Source organism: Balaenoptera borealis, assembly GCF_965194805.1.
Source record: "Balaenoptera borealis genome assembly, chromosome: 10".
NCBI classification, from domain to species: domain Eukaryota; kingdom Metazoa; phylum Chordata; class Mammalia; order Artiodactyla; family Balaenopteridae; genus Balaenoptera; species Balaenoptera borealis.
This window is the reverse complement of record NC_138874.1, coordinates 79634927-79654844: the sequence shown is the minus strand read 5'-3', so window position 1 is coordinate 79654844 and position 19918 is coordinate 79634927. Positions and strand designations below refer to the sequence as shown.

The 19918-nt window shown below is 40.6% G+C and overlaps 1 protein-coding gene across 22 annotated transcripts in view; it reads left to right on the top strand.

Moving 5' to 3' along the window:
- SGMS1 (sphingomyelin synthase 1) overlaps positions 1-19687 on the top strand; it is a 294748-nt gene extending 275061 nt beyond the window's left edge. For all 22 annotated transcript variants that reach the window (XM_082339549.1, XM_082339540.1, XM_082339541.1 and 19 more), the window contains 3 exons: positions 15551-15704; positions 17225-17391; positions 18075-19687. In XM_082339549.1, coding sequence (XP_082195675.1) covers positions 15551-15704; positions 17225-17391; positions 18075-18254 — 501 coding nt within the window. In that variant the 3' untranslated portion in view covers positions 18255-19687. The remainder of the gene's footprint in view (positions 1-15550; positions 15705-17224; positions 17392-18074) is intronic.
- Positions 19688-19918: the final 231 nt, after the last annotated feature.

Here is a 19918-nt window from a genome sequence, read left to right as displayed (position 1 = left end):
TAGTAGTTCGATTCTTAAAAAAGTCTGTGCATGGGAAGTTTCTCCACCAAGGAACATGTCATATCAGTTTAGGTAGATGTGGGATCTGGTCCAGCCCATGTTGAAGATGGACCCAGCATCAAGGGGTCGTGCTGTGTGTGTGGCCTTTCTCCCTGATCTGGTTGCAGCCTTGTTTCTTCTTAGGACCTCTGCAGCTCCACCCCGTTGCCGGCAACCCCACTCTTGGTTAGTATTGGCACTTACAGAGTCAGCCTGAGTCATCAGCACATCTAGCCAAGATCCCCTAGCTAAATATAGCTTGTAGGTTTTCTTGGTAAAGACAGAGGTAATGGCAGGGACAGTGTGCAAAACCAGACCCAAGTGTGTCACTCATTTATCATGCTGCCAGAAACCCCGACTAGGGCCATCTTTCTGTGACAGTCTTCTAGAAATTAGAATCTTTAAAGTAAAGTATACAGGAGGGGGTAAAATGTTAGCAAAAATTATTAGTAAAAACTCACTAAATCTAATTCTTTTGTAGAACAGAGCTCTTGGAAGAATGGGTTCAAAAAAAAAAACAGTTTTTTGTTGTGAAATTTTTCAACTGTATCCCAGAGAGAAACCAGTATAAGGAACCACCATATGCCAGCACCCAGATTCAGTAGTTATCAAGATTTACTACATTTGCTTCATCTTATCTTCTATTTTTCTTTTGAAGTATTTTAAAGCAAACCCCAGACAATGTTATTTCATTGCTACATACTTAATATGCATCTAAAAATTTTGGACATTTTATCTTTAACTTTATCGCTGTTGGTACATTCAGCACAATTAACAGTAATTCTTTGGTATTGGCAATTACCAACTCGTGGAATATCTTGATTGTCTTAAAAAATGCCTTTTTTTAAAAAACAGTTGGTTTGTATAAATTAGGATCCACAGTCTTTATATTACATTTAGTTGTTCTGTCTGTTAAGTCTCTACATTCTAGAGCAGTTCCTACTCTCCTCCCCACACCCCCTTTATTTTTTTTGGCATGCGGCATGCGGAATCTTAGTTCCCCAACCAGGGATCGAACCTGCGCCCCCTGCAGTGGGAGCTCGAAGTCTGAACCGTTGGACCGCCAGGGAAGTCCCCCCACCCCCTTTTTTTAAACCCCATCAGTAACTTACAGAGATCAGAGCAGTTGTCCTGTAGAATATCCCACATTCTGGATTTATCTGTTTGCTTCTTTCTAGTGTCAATTAACTTCTTCCTCTCTCCTCCATATTTCCTCTAAATAGAAAGTTGGCTCTGGAGACTTGATTCAGTTGTTCTAATTTCTTTGGCAAGAATACTTCACAAGTAAAACAGAATGATTTCTGAAGCTAGACGGAAGACTTGGAAAAGGTCTTGAAGGCTCAGTGCTGCCTCTTGGAGATCAAGCTTAAGAAACTGAGGGGTCAGACAAGGGTCAGAACACTGCACTGGGGAACAGTGTCAGAAGGGAGCGAGGGATAGTGCTCGAGAGAGATCCCAGAGACCACCTTTGCCTACCTTAGAGCCCTACCCAGGGCTTGGCTAGTCAAAACGGAAAGGAACCTTACTGAAAGTCATCCAGTCCAGTGTCTCAATATCCTCGCCACCAAATCTTGGTCAAACTGTCTCTGAACCATTGCACAGAGAGAGGACTTGTTACCCTGTAAAAATACAAACCTACCCAGTAGTAGAAAGAACACTGAGGTCAGAGTGAGGATGATGGCGTCCAGCACTTGCTAGCTGTGCAGCAGTTGCATTTAACTTCTCAGAGCCTCAGTCCCTTTGTTGGCAAGACAGGGCTTATGGCACTTTTCATACCATCTTAAGGATTTGTGGGAGTGAAAGAAGGCAGTAAATACACAGGGCTCTGTCGATGTAAAATGCTGTACAGAAATAAGAAAGCTTGGTATGGCCATCACGCCTTAACCCCTAGACTCTTATTCATCCAGAGAGAATGTATTTAATGTGCATTAAGCACCTGCTGTGTCTGAGGTACTGGAGTGCATGGGGGGTGAGCAAAGTAGACAGAAGTCCCTGCCTTTGTGGAAAGTGCTTTAAGACCACCTCATCCAAACTTGCATCTTATATAATGTGGAAAATGCTGTGATATAAGGACCTTAAGCTAAGCCGCCGGCCCCAGGGATAAGAGAAGTGGAGACAGATTTGAGCAATATTTAAGTGGCTGAATCAGTACAGCTTAGCAATACATTTGATATAGGGAATGAGGAGAGAAAGGAAGGATTTCAAAGGCAACTGGCTTTTACCACTGGGATAATTATAAGGTAAGGAGGAAAACGGAGTTAATGACTTCAGATTAAACAAATAGAGTCTGAGGTACTTGTGAGATATCTAAGGGGTGGTGTCCAGGCCAACTAGCAGTCTACGTCTGAAACTGAGGGGAAAATCAGCACTAGAAATTAAATATTTGTGATTCATCATATTCTGGGTGGTGTTAAAGCTGTTGGTATGGATGAAAAGGCCAGAGACAGGACATTAAAGTACGATGCTTCCAGAATTGGTTATCCCCTGACTTGAGACACCATCTAAGGCCTGTTGGTTGGTGGATATTCTTATGGTTATCAGTCATCATTAAACTCCAAGGGAAGAGAGTTGAGCTTTAGAATACGACTTTGTTTAACATGGGCATGTGAACTTAAACTTGGTTCTGCCAACATACAGAGCCCCATAATTAGTATACTTAATTCTTCCCTTAACACCAGTATTCAAAACGCATGGCTTCTAAGAAAAATGTTCCAACAGGTATGCAGTAGTAATTAAGAAAATTGTTCCTAGTGTTCATTCACTTGATGGCAGTGTACCCTTTCACAAAATGTCATGGCTTAGAGAAGTAATCGTCACGTGAAATGATGAGGTGAGAAGAGAAGGGGGCCTGTCATCAGATGGTCCGGCAACAGAGATGAGCTGCTGGGCCGTGAGAAGGGAAGGAAGCATTCAGTTCCTGGATCAGGAGCTTCTGGGAAGCACTAGTCCCGTATCCCAGTGGGTGTCCGTGGTGGGCTTACGAGGCTGCCAAGTTTGTGCAACCTTGATTACCCCTTGTTAATCTCAACACAGCTTTTCTCCAAGGAGCATGTGTCCCAACCAGAAAACACCTTCTTGTCATCTTGTTCCAGCTTTTTAGGATTCAGTTTTTAAAAATAAAAAAGGCAGAAACATTTGAGAATTCTTCTATGTTCTAAGCTTTATGTAAGAATTTTTTGTTGTTGTTGTTTTAGCAAACTCCACAAGAAAAAGAAAAAAGAAAAAAAACCTGCCCCAGATAACACAGATACACTAATGTTATTGGAACAAAAGGAATAACTTATGCTGTTTTCAACTCTCATTTTAATAATCACTTGAGTTAATCTCATGCCTAAGCATTAAAGTGAGATTCATGTTGGTTCTGGTTTTTGGTCTCCATGGTGACTTTAGATTTGAAAACCTTCAAAACGAGAGAGTTACATTACATCCTGGGTACTTAGCTGGCTAACGCATTAATCTGACATGGTGTTTTCAGTGGAATGATTCTCTTGAACTTCAGAAACGTGTCTTTTTATTTTTCCATCCAGCATACTTGAACATAGCCCACTGTTGGACAAGGCTGAGATTAATTGGACATCTGAGATTAATTGTTCAGTGGAACAATAAAATACAAATATAATAACAGAAAGACTTCCGTGTTCTTTCCTGCCACTGTCAGTTTTTTTGCATTGCACGAATTAGAAAGATCAAAGCACCTCCTTCAATTCGATGCTAAGCTGTGATGTAGTAATCCTCAGCCTCAAGGGTCTCTTTACTGGCATGTATTCAGTCTTACAAGGCGCAAGACTCATTGCTTTTTAGGATGTTATAACCTTTTTAAGTTCTTTCCTACTTTCTTAGGTAACAGCTTGAGTGTTCAAAAGCTGCCCTCCTTGCTGACAAATTTTGATATTCTGATTAGCTCCTGCTAACCTTATCAGCATTTCAGAATATGGCTTGTGTTGTGTTACCAAAATAGCTTCATGTCATCCTGTTGAATTGTGTGGAATTTAAATTGTCAGTGCTTGATTTTACCTAATTTTCTGCTTGCCTCCTAGTTTCTTATCATCAGTATAATGTTCCATTTTGCTCATTCTCATTTTTTAAAAAATGTCTTGCTTTATAATTCCCAGTAACCTTCCCCATCCCAAGTCTCTTCTTCACTTTCCCATTTTTCTCTCCACTGTTCTCTTCCTTTTTCAGGAATGAGAAAAAAAGAAAAATGTACTAAGTCACTTCTTTCTGTCTTAAAAAAAGATTATTTTTTCTCCATTTTAAAGAAACTCTACATTCATTATAGATACATTATAAAAATGTAAAAAGAGGAAAATTTTTACACTCATGGTTCTATCTACTGTTCATGTTTCAGTATATTTATTAGTTCTTTATGTGTATTTTTCTTACATAGTTCTGATCATGCTTTCTGTGCAGTTGTTCCTGTGTCTTTAGAGTTAACATTTGTTATATGCATTTTTACATGATTTTATAAACTTTCTAAATGGTTTTCTTATTTATGGGAAGTCGCCAGGGAGACAGGGATTGTGAGGCAGGGAGATTATAGATGTGACTTCTTTTCATAAACAAGCAGATTGCTTACTTCTGAACACACATTTCTAGAGGACCTGTCTTGTGTGGGGTAAATTTTGAGGATACACAAATATGATGTAAGACAAATGGGCCTCCAGAAGCTGTGACAGACATGTAACACATACGATTATTCTCTGACTACAGTCTTCGCTGTAATAGGCACGTGGTGCTCAGTTGCCATGGAAGCAGAGAAGAAGGTGGCAAACTTTGCTGGGAGTGTTGGCTGCCCTGAGGAGGTGCTGTCCGAGCCAAGTCTGAAAAGGATGAGTAGGTGTCTGCCAAGCGGAGTTAAAGGGAGAAAACAGAAAGGGTGTGAAAGGAAGTCTGAGGGCGCAGGTAAAGTTCGATACGCCTGGGCGTGGAATCCTGTGGGCTGAGTGGCAGAGAGGAAGCCAGAGAGGCAAGTTGTGGGCAGATTTTAAGGGGTCTGGTCACCCTTCTAAGGAGTTTGGCCACAGGAAGCCAGGAAAGGTTGAAGCCGTGAATAGGATGTGATCACATCTGTCTCTTAGAAAGCCATCTCTCCAGTGATGCAGAAAGTAAGCTGTTTGGGAGAGAGGAGGGGAGGTAGACTTCGAGCGGTGCTAAATTATGTCTACCTGTTTCGTGCCAGGTCTGATTCTCAATGTTTCTTCATTGAAGTCTCACAGGCATGAGTGGGAGGAAGTTGCAGTTGGTCCAGAGATGCTTGACTTGCCTGTTGTCCTGCAGGTACTAAGTGGCAGAGGCAAGAAGTTCGGCCGCATCTCTGTCCTTGGTACTTCACACGAGGGAGGCAGATGAGGCTTCTCTTGTGTGGTTTTTCGAATTTAGAGATGAGGAATGCCTAGACCAGGGCAAACATTGGGAAGGTGGCAGAGGTTTCCTACATGGCAGCAGCCTTCTAGTGTGAAGAGGTCACCAGGGTGAAGAAGCATTCACTGAAGAAATCCAAAGAGCCTCGGAGGTGACGCTGTATGACTCTACACGAAGCGTGATCCACTGTGTCAGAGTACAGGCAGATGGACAGCAGGACTTCCGTCCTGAGGAAGGTTCCAGAGCTTCCCAGACACTGCAGGCCAGTGGGTTCCATTCAGAAGCCATACTGTCCTGCTTGAGAGGCTCCCACTGGCCACGTGTGAGACAATTTGAGCATCACAATGAAATTATGACAGTAATTAATTATAATACTTTAATAAGAAACACTTTAAAAATTAGTGCTGGTGGAGAAAAAACTAACTGCTAGATATAAAAGAAATATTAGCAATAGAAAATCACCATTTTGCAACCACTATAGTAATAATTCAAGCAAGAATCATCAACAGATGCTAAAGCCACTGGGTGAAAGGTGGGGCACCGTAATATTTATATAGTTTCAAAAAGTCACAAACTGCTTGTTAATAATAAAGGGGCAAAGGTGTGTATTCAGAGGAGAAATCTGGCAGACACTCTGGCAGCCAAGTGATCAAACCAGCAGCAGGACGAATGATATCGGATGCTTTTTGATATGATGCACTGGTTAGGACACATCATTTCTGTATATTCCTGCCAATAACATTTAACCTGAGTTTAAACATAAGGAAACAATCAGATAAAGCCAAATGGAGGGACATGCTCTTGATATAAAAAAACTAGACTGGACTCTTTAAAAATGTCACTGTCATTAAAAAAAAAAAAAAAAAAAGGACTGAGAAGCTAGTAGACTAAGAAAAATTAAGAGTATGACAAGTACCCTCAATATGTCTCCTCTGATTGAATCCTAGATTCGGGGGGAAAGCTATACAGGACATTGTTGAGACTATGGGGGAGTCTGAATAAGGATGTCTATTAACCGTGATAGTATTCTATCATTGTTAAATTTCGTGAGTGTGATTACAGAAGAAAATGTCCTTGTTTGTACATTTAAGGGTAAAGTGTCATAATGTGTTCAACTTAATTCTCAAATGGCCCAGGAAAAAAAAGTGGGAGAAAAAGGAGAAGCAAATGTGGCAAAATATTGATAATTGATGAGTCTAAGTGAAGAGTCTAAGGTTGTTCATTATTCTCTTCTTTAGATTTAACACATTTTCAAAGCAAAAATTTGAGGGAATTTTTGTTTCAATTTTCACTTCATGACCAGGTAGGCTACAGAATCTCTCAGATATAATTTTTGTTAAAGGGAAATCTTGCCTGACTGAAATACTGGATTTCTTTAATGTGACAAATAAGTATCTGGGTAAATGGAAATCCATAGCTGACCTTTATTTAAGATTTTATGAAGCCTTTGATAAGTCTCCTTACTAAAGGCCATGAAAACATTTTTAGGTTTTTACTGGGGGAAAGGGAGGCTGGTAGGGGATGAGTGCTTTATTGCTGATGATTATTTAGAGACCCCTCCCCATGAAAAAAAAAAAGCCTGCCTGGTATAGGGACTCTTGGATACATTGGATAATGGAGCAGTATGGAGAGCCAAATCCCTCAGAGCTCAGCGGAGGGAAGAATGTTTTTAAAGTTGTATATCTGAGTTCTAACAGAATGTGCATAGGGAAATCTCCCTACTTCAGATCAGTTGAGATGGACATAATATTTGCGGATGAAACTAAATCTTCCCAGGAATGAAATGATAACCATCTGGGGAAGAATTCGTAAAAGTGATCACAGATGAACATCCGTGAGGGCTGTGTATGTAAGGAGAGCCATCCAAATTTCACTTCTTGGCTGCTAAGCGTTGAGTTCTCAAGGAACTCCTCACCCAAAAGATGGGCCTAACTTGATCATTGTAATGTGGTCTGATATTTGTATACACTTTATAATTTTTGAGTAATCACTTTCATAAACATTACCTCCCTTGGGCAGTGAGGGTTGAGGGTGAGGTGGTGGTGGTCTCGCCATTTTCCAGATAAGGGAACTGAAGCTAGAATGGGTAAAATGGTTTGTCCAGAGCCACCTGGATGGTTAACCCGAAACTGGGGCTTGCGTCTGGATTTATGCTCATTGTTGTTCTTATGACGTAAGCTTAGAGGTCTTTGGAGTATCCCTCCTACACAGCACAACAGAAAGCAAGGAAAGTTAAGATCAAACTGAAAACATCTTGTTCAAGAAGGCGGAAAATGTGTAATTTGTTCGTGAAAGATTCCCATGGAAATAACTTTTTTAGAGATGGGGAAATTTGATTTAAGTGGAAAAAACACTTATGAAAAATAGATCTTGAGTGAATAATGAATAAAAATTTTAAACCATTCAACTATATTTAAATGATTTATGTAAAATGGATTCAATATCATTAGCATGACAAAAACAAAAAAAGTGAACCTGGAGACATTGTCCAGCCTTTGTTTTTTGGAGGAGTGTTTGCACCAATAGCTGCTCTTTCCAGGGACCTGAAAGGCAAGATCCTTTAGTGAGAGGTAAGACATTTGGATCTGATCCCAACTGAGTCACTGTGAAATAGAAAAATAGCACCTCTATTTGCTTATCTGTAAAATGGATATAATTACATATACACTAACCACCTGATAGGCTTGTGAGGCTACAATGAGATAATTGATAGGAAAACTCCGTTAAAAAGTTGGAATCTCTGTACAAACAAAATGTAATACTTTATTATGTAGAAACGACCCTACATTCCTTTTTGTTGTTTTTTTTTTTACTCCTCAATCGACAGTAAAGAGGTATGAGAAATTATAAGGGACGGTTTTTTTTTTTAATTGGCGTATAATTGCTTTACAGTGTTGTGTTAGTTTCTGCTGTACAACAAAGTGAATCAGCTATATGTATACATGTATCCCCTCCCTCTTGGACCTCCCTCCCCACCTCCTATCCCACCCATCTAGGTCATCACAGAGCACTGAACTGAGCTCCCAGTGCTATACAGCAGGTTCCCACTAGCTATCTGTTTTACATATGGTAGTGTATTTATGTCAAACCTAATCTCCCAATTCCTCCCACCCTCCTCTTGCCCCACTGTGTCCACACGTCCATCCTCTACATCTGAGTCTCTCTTCCTGCCCTGGAAATAGGTTCATCTGTACTATTTTTCTAGATTCCACACATATGCATTAATATACGATATTTGTTTTTCTCTTTCTGACTTACTTCACTTTGTATGACAGACTCTAGGTCCATCCATAGCTCTACAAATGACCCAATTTCGTTCCTTTTTATGGCTGAGTAATATTCCATTGTATATATGTACCACATCTTCATTGTATATATGTATCACAGAAGGTCTGAGAAATTATAAGCGGCAGTTTTGAACCTCTCAGTGCTGCTGTGAAATCTAAAGCATTCATCAAACTTAGCAACACACCGTCTTCCCCTCAGAGTCTTCAAGGTCATGCTCAAGGACATTTCATGGCTCAAATTAGTTCTTAAGTGCGCATCACTGGTTAGGAGGGCCATGTGCCTGTTGAAATTCAGGAAGTGGCATAGTTTTGCTGCTTTTGTTTGGGAGTTGAAGTTGAGGCGGGGACTGCAGTACGTAGCGTGTGTTTCCCAGTTGCAGGCTGCTCAGGACACGGATTGATGGGGATTCCACTGATCCTGCTCCGTGATGCTTGATTCGCTTAGCGGATCTGACCTGTGGTCTGGGCGTTGAAGAGCAGCTTTCTTTACATGCCATGGATGATAGTGAATTTTCTGTTTTGGAGGAAGACTTTTCTTCTGGAACAAGACAAGAAGTTATTTGCCCTGGTGGTGGTACGTAGATTCATTGAATGAATGAATGAGGACAGGTCCACTGAGAGACACCTGACTGTTCCTGGTGGTTGGTATGGGGCATGATGGCATGACATTACCTTTGTAAGGAACCTAGGCTGCTCAGAGCAAGGTTGCTTCATGTGTATCCGGTTCTTGGTTTATGCAGGCTTGGGGAGGCGCTGGCAGTGTACAGGTAGCGTGCAGTTTGCAGATAATACATACGTGGAGTCAGAGGACTTGGGTCCCATTCCAGCTCCCAAACTGAACTGCCGGGGGACCCAGGACAGAGTTAAGACCTGCCTCGCTGATGTTTCAGGGCTGCTGTAAGATGAAGCATTGGTCAGACGCAAGGATTATATTAAATAGCATTTCTGCTCTTTAGCACTCACTTTTAGCCCTTCCTCCAAGTTATACCAAAGCCATTGATTCGTGCAGCATTATTTGATGAGTTTAGGTTCCAGGTTCTCCCTCTCCTGCCAGAAGGGGATGAAGAACAGTGAAATGTCCCCACTTTTCAGATGCAGTTAAGAGAAAAGGCAAGTGCATGAGGCCATCTGCAAACTGAATGGTGGTGAACAGCCTATCATCAGAGCACTGTGTATTCAACATTGAAAACATACTGGGGGAACCTGTTTTTTAGTAACCAAAGGCTCACTGGTTTGAACCCTTCTGGAGTGGTCTGTCTCTTTCAGAAGCCCCTCCCTCTGCCTTTGCTCTCAGTTTCTATGTCTTATATTGCTTAAGCGATTTGGCCAGTTTACTTAATTTCTTGGCCGTTCATTAGAAGTTGAAGAAAATTGCTCTGTTTTTACTGAAAAGCGATTTTTCTCTGACCCTAGGAGATCATAATTCACATAATGATGCAGATGCAAGACCTTGTCACAGCTTTGTAGTGCCCACTGAGAAAGTGTTTGTGTGAATGTCCCCCAAATATCTCTGCTTTCAAAGATGAGCACTCAGAAGTCTCCTGATGGGGAGGTTAGAGCTCCAGGTACACACTCCATCCTCTTTCCCACTGAATGCAACCCAAAGCACAGGCCACAGTGTCTGGAGCAGCCCTTTGAGGACTCTGGGAGATGGTAGCAGGCAGAGTGAAGGAAACTAAAATGAGAAGTGAGAAAGATCGAGCTGGGAGTTTCCTGTTTTTGCTGCTCCTGTTTTTGCTTCTTCCTCTTCCTCCCTCCCCCTCCTCCCCTCCTCCCTTTTCCTCCTTTTCCTTTCTCCCTCCTCCCCCTTGTTCCTCCTCTTCCTCTTCTTCTTCTGTTTTCTTCCCATGTCTCCTGCCTGTACTCAAAGGTAACCTAAATCTCAGAACTGCAGAACTCCACAGGAATCCCCTCCTTTCTAGCCCAACAAGCAGGAATAGAAGTTCCCTTGGGATAGAGACGAGAGAACTCCTACCAGTTTCCATGGAAACCATGCTAACATGTAGTGTGTACATCCTAGATTTTTTCTATGCATGTTTTTTTAAACAGTTATAATTATACCAAACATTTTGTTTCATTTTTTTCCTCTCGGTAGAAGAAAGTATTTATGATATAACTTACTACAAAGTCATTGTATGCTTATTTTTAAATAATGTATTAAACAATTATGGCCTAGTTCAGTGCATTTGAATCACTATAGTGTGCATTTGAATCACCTCAGATTCTGGCTTAGTAGGTCCTGAGAGGGTACAGGCACACCTCATTTTATTGAACATTGCTTTATTCCACTTTATAGTTATCGCAATTTTTAGAAACTGACAGTTTGTGGCAATTCTGGGTGGAACAAGTCTGTCACCGCCATTTTTCCAACATCATTTGCTCACTTCACGTCTGTGTCACATTTTGGTAATTCTTGCAATTTTTCAAACTTTTTGTATCTGTTACGTGATCTGTGACCAGTGATCTTTGATATTACTACTGCCACTTGCTGAAGGCTCAGATGATGGTTAGCATTTTTAGCAATAAAGTATTTTTTTAATTAAGGCACGTACATTGGTTTTTTAGACATAATGCTATTGTACGCTTAATAGACTACAATATCCATAACTTTTTATGCACTGGGAAACCAAAAAATTCGTGAAACTCGCTTAATTGGAATACTCACTTTATTGCTGTGGTCTGGAACCGAACCTGAAATATCTCCAAGGTATGCCTGTAATGACAGGCAACCCTGGTGTTGCCAGTACTCCCCTGGCCCAGGTTCTGAACGGCAAGGGAACAGTTATTTAACAATTCCCATTGAGGTTGTTTCTAGTTCGTTGCTTTTATAAATAATATTGTGCGTAAAGGTTTTCTTCATGTTCGGGATCACTTCTTGGAGGTAGGTGCCTAGAAACAACTAAGCACTGAGTCACACACAGGTCATGGCTATTTGGATTGGTGGTCAATATTGATGATTATTTTTGCAGAGGATTTTGCCAGTTGTAATAAATATATTACTCCCCAGGTTGGTGATGAGGAAATTGAGGCTTAGAGTGGTTCGGCTGCCCGGGGTCACACAGCTAATTGGGGGAGAGCCTGTCCCAGCCTGTCTGTTTCAGAGGCCACTGCCTCTTCCGCCCTGCACTGCTGGCTGCTGCATTTACCACGTTCCTTCCCTCCTCTTTAAGGAGCCTGTTTGAGAAGATCAGTGACATTGTCCCTGCCCCATCATTGGCTGTCTTTTTTTAGCTTTGCTAATTTGATATGGGAAAGAATGAGCTCCTGTTAATGTTAATTTTTATTTCTATTTGTTTGACAGAGCCAGTGCCTCCAGCTGGTCACATCCTTTGTCCTTTGATAAATTTTGTTTCCTAAATGGTCTTATTTACTTGATTTATATGTACTGTGTACACAGTAAAGATGTTAAGTTGTTTCTGCTCCGATTGTCTCGTCATTTGTCTTAGAGTTTGTTTGCTTCCTTGAAGTGTAATTAAAAAATTTTATGGTAGCTGTAACCATCCTTCTTTTCCTGTTCCCCACTGAGCTTTTAAGGAGGCTTTCCCCTTGCAGAGGTTTGACAATCATGGAAAGATATTTTTAAAAGAAAGCATAGATGTATTAAGGGCACTTGTTAGAAATGGAGCATTAATTTTTGGCTGTTTTTCCTCAATGCCATGTTTACCTCATAATCTCTCCCTCTTTTCCTACCCATACAGTTTCTCCACAAAGATTTTCCTACCAAAATGAGAGGGCAAATTTAGGGGGAATGGTGCTCAAGAATATGATTTATAGTTTTCAAAACACAGAGGGAGTTTCAGAAGGACAATTTGAAATAATGTAAACCAAAGAACTACCTAAGCTTTTTTGCCATAATTTTCTTCTATTTATTATCCGTTGTTATGACAGAACCAGACCAAACTTTCAATTTAAAACTTTCAAAAAAATTTTTATCATGTTTATACATGCATGCAATTTAAGAAACAAAATGATTCTACAGGACTTATTATGAAAAACCATGGTACGCAACCCTTGCCCTAATCATACTCAGCCTGCTTTCCTACTCTCTTTCAGCTCTTTTAACTGAGTCTTGTGGTATTTACCTTCACTTCTTTAACTCTTTTTAGAGAATGTGTGTGTGTGTATGTGTTTATCCTCAGGTCTCTAAGTGCCATGGCAATATTGTTTCTTTATAATTTCTAATACAGGCTGTTGCTGCCTTCCTGCTGGGGAAGGCCGGGATTTAGAGCCCTTGTGTTCCCCGCACAATCCTCCCCCCCAGCTTGTATGTGTTCTGTGCCTTTTCCTTCCCTTCTTCCCCTCCCCCACCATCCCAGCACAGGAGTTTAGGCTTCTTATCCCGTCTTCGCAGTGTCATTTTCTGTCCTTGATTTAACTCAGTATTCAGAGCTTACATTCTTACAGTTTTGTAAATGCTATTCATAGCCAAGTCATATAGTTTCCTATAATTACTTTTCCTTTTCAACACAGTATTTCATTTCCTGTAGAGTCCGTAATTGCCTTGCTTTTTGCTCTGTTAGTTTTCTGTGTACTTACTCATTCCCGTGTTGTGACTCAGTGCAGCCGCGGAATTAGGTGTTCTGTTAGCTCATCTCCAGAGCTCTGACTCACCCATGTAGGGGGCTCCCTCTCTTAGGCCTACAGCACAGCTCTCAGTCTTCCCTTCGCTGGTATCCTAGCAAATCCCGTTTCTTCTTTTTTCTGTTTGCTCCTTTGCTTTGTAGAGCACCTTTTCTGTAATTTCCCACAAAAAGAATACATAGGTGGTAAATATTGTGAAATCTTGTATATATGAAATGACTTTAGTTTATCCTTGGTCTATTTTTTAAGCTTAGGCTCAGTTAATAATATGGCTGGGTATAGAATTCTAAGTTGGAAATCATTTTCCCTCAGAATTTGGAGGCATTTTTCTGAAGCCTTTTCTTTTCCAGTATTGCTTTTGAAGAAGCCTGATTCTTGGTCTTTTGTGTGAAGCTTGTTTTTGATCTCTGGATGCTTGAAGGTCCCTTGTTAGCCCCAAGTTTCTGAAGTTCCATAATGCTGAGTCTTGCTATGTAGATCTGTTTGCTTCTGTTGAGCTTGGCTTTCAGTGATCCCTTTCAATTTGGAAATCCATATCCGCTATGTGGTATGTTCAACCTGACATCCTTAACTAGAAATCTTGATCAGTTTTTTTAAAGGGAAATGATAATGAAACATGTTTCCCAGAGCCCAGAATATTAAATGTTGAAAAGGGGTCATGGTGATTAAATTGGCTAAGCAAAATTTTAAAGAATACTGACAAACATAAAATATAGACAGTCACACATTTTATTTGCCAGAGCAAATAAAAGTTTCAGTGAATGAGTTGTTCATGCCATTTATCGCTCTAGTATCCAGCCCAGACTTGTATCAGAGACAGGTAGATTTATTTATAAACTTTTTCACTCTTATTAAAAGGAAAAACATGCAGTTCTACCCACATAATTTCAGAAGATTCAAGGTACATCCTACTCAGTCCCTTGCTTCAATTTGGTCCCCAAAAATCACATACCAAAAAAAAATTCATATATTTGACTTTCCAACCTCCAGCTGCTTTAGCTAATAAGTTAGTAGAACATTTGTCTCCTAGGCCAAGCGTGTGAAATAGATCTTTAAATTTTTCCCAGAGATTTTCCCCTAGATGGCAGTTACGGTAGTAAATCAATCAGTCAGTCTTTCCCTATCAGTGTAGTGAAAATTTAGTAACCAAATATCTGCTGACGTGTGCTCTAAAAAGTGCCAACATCTAAGGGAAACTCTGAAGCTGCATGCTTCATCCCTAGGACCACACTCGTCCAAGGACTGTCTGAACAGCAGTGAATGTTGAGTGGGCACACTTCATGGTGGGGGGGGGGTGGGATTTTACATGTCTTAATATAAGCTCATAAAGGGAGAACACTCCTGTGCATCTCCTGTACTCTGAAAACCCCACTGAATACTTCTGTGACTAGATACATGGGTTTCCCCACACACACACACACACACACACACACAAGCAAATCTTTAACCCTCTTTAACTCCATTCTGGCACTGTCTACCTGGAAATAGCATCAGATCCCACAGGGTAAGGGCTCAGTCTCACACTGACTGTCAACCCCCCAACCACTTCAGACTCTGATCACAGGTTCAGATTGTCACCTATACTTCTTACCGACCAGCTATAAATTGGAAGTTCCTGTGACCCCCCCCCCTCCTTGGGTTCAATTAATTTGCTAGAGCTCACAGAACTCAGGAAAACATTTTACTTACTAGATTAGCAGTTTATTATAAAAGGATGTAACTTAGGACCAGGCACATCGGAGAGATGTGTAGGGCAAAGGTATGTGGGAAGGAGCGTGCATCACTCTCCCCGCATCTCCTCATGTTCACCAAGCTGGAAGCTCTCCAAACCCCTGTCCTTTTGGATTTCTGTGGAGGCTTCATGATAGAGGCATGATTGATTAAATCATTGGCCATTGGTAACTCACTGAACCCCCAGCCCTTCTCCCCTCCTTGGAGGTGGGGGGAAGTGGGAAAGAGGTTCCAACCCTCTAGTCACCTGGTTGGATCTCCTGGCAACCACCCCCATCCTTAGGGGCTTTCCAGAAGTCACCTTGAACTCATGAACATGAACCTAGGTGTGGTTGAAAGGGGCTTTTATGAATAACAAAAGACACCTCTATCTCTTCTCGGGAAATTCCAAAGGTTGTAGAAGCTCTGCGCCAGGAACAGGGACGAAGACCAAATATATATTTCTTATTATAAATCACAATATTACAAAGCTTAATTCTGCATATAAATTATAATCGTAGCAGACTTTTATGTGGGCTAATAGTGAGTCTGATTTTTTCTTTTCCCACCAGCTTTTTGGAGACTGGGAAGCCCAACTGCGGAGAATAATGAAGCTCATTGCTGGCGGCGGCCTGTCCATCACGGGCTCCCACAACATGTGCGGGGACTACCTGTACAGCGGCCACACGGTCATGCTCACGCTCACCTACCTATTTATCAAAGAGTGTAAGTCGAGAGCAGCCTTGCATGAGAAATGTAACCGGGCATGGAAAATGGGAACAGAACAGGCCCGATGTCAGCGGCCCTGGGGGGCGGGATTCCTACCGCCTGCTGGTTGGTACCTGCAATACTTTAATGGGGTTAAGCCTTATCCTTGGAGATGCCATATTGGAAAACTTGGGTCACAAACTGATTTTGAATCCTGGTGCTATCACTTACTAGCTCTGTGACCTTGGGGAGAACCTCTACCCTCTGTAAGTCATAGTTTCCTCATCTTTAGAATGAGATACTGATAGCTCCTTCATGAATGAGGGAGAGGTTGTGATAATTAACATAGATGGCATATAGGGACACTAGTAGAGGTGCAGGGAGAATGAACGGTAGCCGGTCTTTGTTGTTGTATTGTTAGAGGACCAAATACAGATTTTCCTGGAAATGGACCATGGAGCCCTGTACGTACTCTTGAGACCCTCCCCCCGACCGTGACCACTCCATTTAAACTGACGAACCTCCCTTCACCCTCGCTACTGCTGATCCCACTTATTTGGTTCAATTTTTTACTTTTCCATAGGATTTAATACCTTCTAACATAGTGTATAATTTACTTTATTATAATTATTATGTATTGTTTCTCTTCACTACTAGGAAGGGATCTCCCCACAAAGGCAGGCTCTTTGCCTATTTTGTTCATTGATTCCAGTGACTAGAGCAGTTCCTGTCCTGGGCACATCGTAGATGCTCAGTAAATAGTGGTTAAATGAATGATGGGTACTTGGACCCCTTGAAAATTCTGTAAAAGCCTAAACTGTCTTCCCCAGGGTGAGAAGGGTAGGTCACACTAAGACAACATTGTTGCCTAAAATTTCAGACCCTCTGAAGCCCACTCACTGAGAATACAAGGTAGGAAGGCCTGCACTAATAGAGATTTTGAATCTCCCATCAGGTGACTTCCCAGACACTGCCCTGCCCTTGGGAACGTACTTGGGCTTGAATTCCCAGGCATTTGGATTCTCTCTTATTTGTATTTGAGAAATGGACATCTCAAAGACTTTCAAATTAGTGTATGGTTGCAGAGCTTGGAAAGCAAATAGGGCAGTTGTATCAATTATAATTGCCTAGTCTATGTATAAGGATCAAAAGGTATTGATTTTTGTATAGAGCATTAATCCCAAATTATTTCCTGGTAAATTTAATTGTCAGGGGGCGGTTTTGTTTTGTATTTTAATGGAGCATGATGCAATAACCTGTCCTTATTTGTCCTTTTAAGCTACATTTATAATTATATGAATCAAGTAATAACCAAATATAACTTACTATGGCTAAGAAAATCACTTTATGAAATAAGCTGCTTCCCTTCTAACCTCCGTTACAGAGAAATGAAAGCCCTTAGATTTGCTACCCCCAAAAGATGTGTTTTCAGAAGGAAAGATCCAAAGTAATTGGATTCAGAAGTAGTAGTTGAGGCATGGTTGGGTGCCCTCAGTGGTACTTGAATAATGGGACTATTGCAAATTTCTCCTTTTCAGATTCCCCTCGACGACTGTGGTGGTACCACTGGATCTGCTGGCTTCTCAGCGTGGTTGGAATCTTCTGTATTCTCTTGGCGCATGACCACTACACTGTGGATGTGGTGGTGGCATATTACATCACCACAAGACTCTTCTGGTGGTACCACACTATGGCCAACCAGCAAGTGAGTGTTTCTCCCCATTTGATTGTAACTTCTGTTGCTCTTGGCCTGCCGTCGCTGGCGTGGCAGGGGGAAAAGTGCAAAGAATCCACAGATGTCTTCGGTTTCTCTTTTCTTAAGAGGTTGTCAGCTATGGTTGTGTTGTCTCTTGTGATGCTGATCCGTCAATATAATGACACAGGAGATGGCATCCTTCTAGAACAAGAATCACACTCTCATTGTCCCTGGAAAATACTTTTTAAGCTGTGCCCACCTCTTGCTTGATTTGCATTCCTACCTTCTTTTCTATCTTTGGCCCCTCACCAGCTTAATACTTAACATTTAATTAAGTCTCTCTGTTTTCATCCTAGAAGAGTAGCTAAAACACTAATTGAGGTATTTATTTATAGATGAGAGAGTGAGTAAGCCGCACATTCCCCCGTGTACTCCCAGAATTGGAGTTATTTGTTTTTCTGCTAGGGTGTGGCCCAGTTTACAGCTGAGTGCAGAGTGTAGACAGGTGGTGGGAGTGTGAAACTGCGGCTATGTATGTGGTCATTGGGCGGGTCTGGGGGCCTTTGTGAATTTTAATATGGAAACTGTTTGAACCTAAAGTGAAAGGTTATGAGAAACGTGTATGTTCCTTTTGGGGCTGGAACCATCAGTTGTTCTTCCTGACTTGGTTTTCTCTTTCTGTGTTCTCTTAGGTGCTAAAAGAAGCTTCCCAGATGAACCTCCTGGCCAGAGTGTGGTGGTACAGGCCATTTCAGTACTTTGAAAGGAATGTCCAAGGCATTGTACCTCGATCTTACCATTGGCCCTTCCCCTGGCCAGTAATCCACCTCGGTAGGCAAGTTAAATACAGCCGGTTGGTGAATGACACATAACAGCTGTACACGGTGGGGAAAGAGGAGCCGTCCGAAGTGCTAAGAACTCCATGAGAAAAGATGCCATAAAATGAACACCTCCCTTATCCTGTTATCTTTCAACAGTGACCTTGACTTAACCGATTGAGTTACCTGGTCAGCACTGTGATCTTTTTTTCTCTCCAAAGGACCCGCGTTGGACAACAATAAAGAAAATTTAACCTGTCGTGCACTGTACACATTTCCTGTTCATAGGCTTGGGATTTACATAACCTTGCAACCACCGTGTTCCTTTGTATATGATGCAGCAGCATAAATGTAAGCTTTTATATCATAAGTTCTGGTCTTTCCGGTCACACCTGGAAATAAAGCGTATTATTTTCTTGGGAAAACATACTTTTCATATCTCTTGCCCCAAAGATTGGGCTGTAAGCCATTTTCTAGCAAATGTCTCTATGAAGGTTTCTAAGTACCTGAATGGGGTTCGATTCTGAAATCTTTCTACCTGTTGCACCGATATTCAAATAAAAATGACAGACACAGAAAGGTTTGGTAACTTTGGATTTTGTAAAAATCAGCAGAGACAGTGTGTCAAAAAGTGCAAAAAAAAAAAAAAAGATTCTGTTATAAAGTGATTTTCTAAGTATTTCCTAACTTTATTTTTCAAAATGATGTTATGAAAACCAAATTTAAAGATTTTTACATGTCAGAGAAAAGAGAGTTAAAATTTAAAAATGCTTCTTGGGAGAGAAATTTGTCTATGTTTCTAGTGCCTTTCTTGTCTTGATTGTATGGTCAGTAGGCAATCTTCAATGTTTTTATTTAAAATAAAGTATTCCATGAAAATATAAATGTATGTATACACTACTAAATTTTGCATTATAGCTAAATTAAATCAGAAGACTGCTTATGGTTTTTAAATTGCTATGAATTAAAGAATGGGAGAGTTAATTAGACAGTCAGAGCCTGTTCCCATATTGTGAGCAGGTGGCAATGACAGGTACCACTTCAATTATTTTATCATCTATTTGGTAGTTTGATTTTAACTATACAGTGAAAACAGCCATGAATACTTTGTTTTTAAAAAGAGAGTTTTGAAAATGATCACTTAACTAAAAACTGAAAGCTATAAATTAGTTATCCATACTCTCATGGCAATTTTGTTGGTAAACAACAAAGAAGAGATCTATTTCTTTAAAATATATTTGTGCAGGAACTGCATGTAACTCCTAAGTTTTACTCCTAACATGAGTATGTTTGGGGAAGTATTCTATTCTATACTTGCCAATGTGGAGAACAAAATAGTTTTTTAAGAATGAAGAAGTATATATATCCATTCTGTATTTTACGTGCAGCAGAATTATCTTCCGTAGGGTTTTTTTTGTGTATTCACAAGGTAATATTTGTATTGTAAAACAATAATGGTGAAGGAAATAAAAAGGCTTTTAAAATTTTGTTTGTTTTAAATCTTTGTAAAGTTATTATTCCAGAGAGTATACTGATATCTTATTAACAGCTTACCTAGATCATAAAATAATCAAAATGCACTTTTTAATAAAAACTGATACTTAAAATAAATGGCTACTATTTCTAATGTGTTCACATTCTTCACAAAAGTCGTAAATGAAGTCATTAAAGCAAGATGAAAGACTGAGTTTTGAAATTTCCTTGCTGAGTTTGTTTGA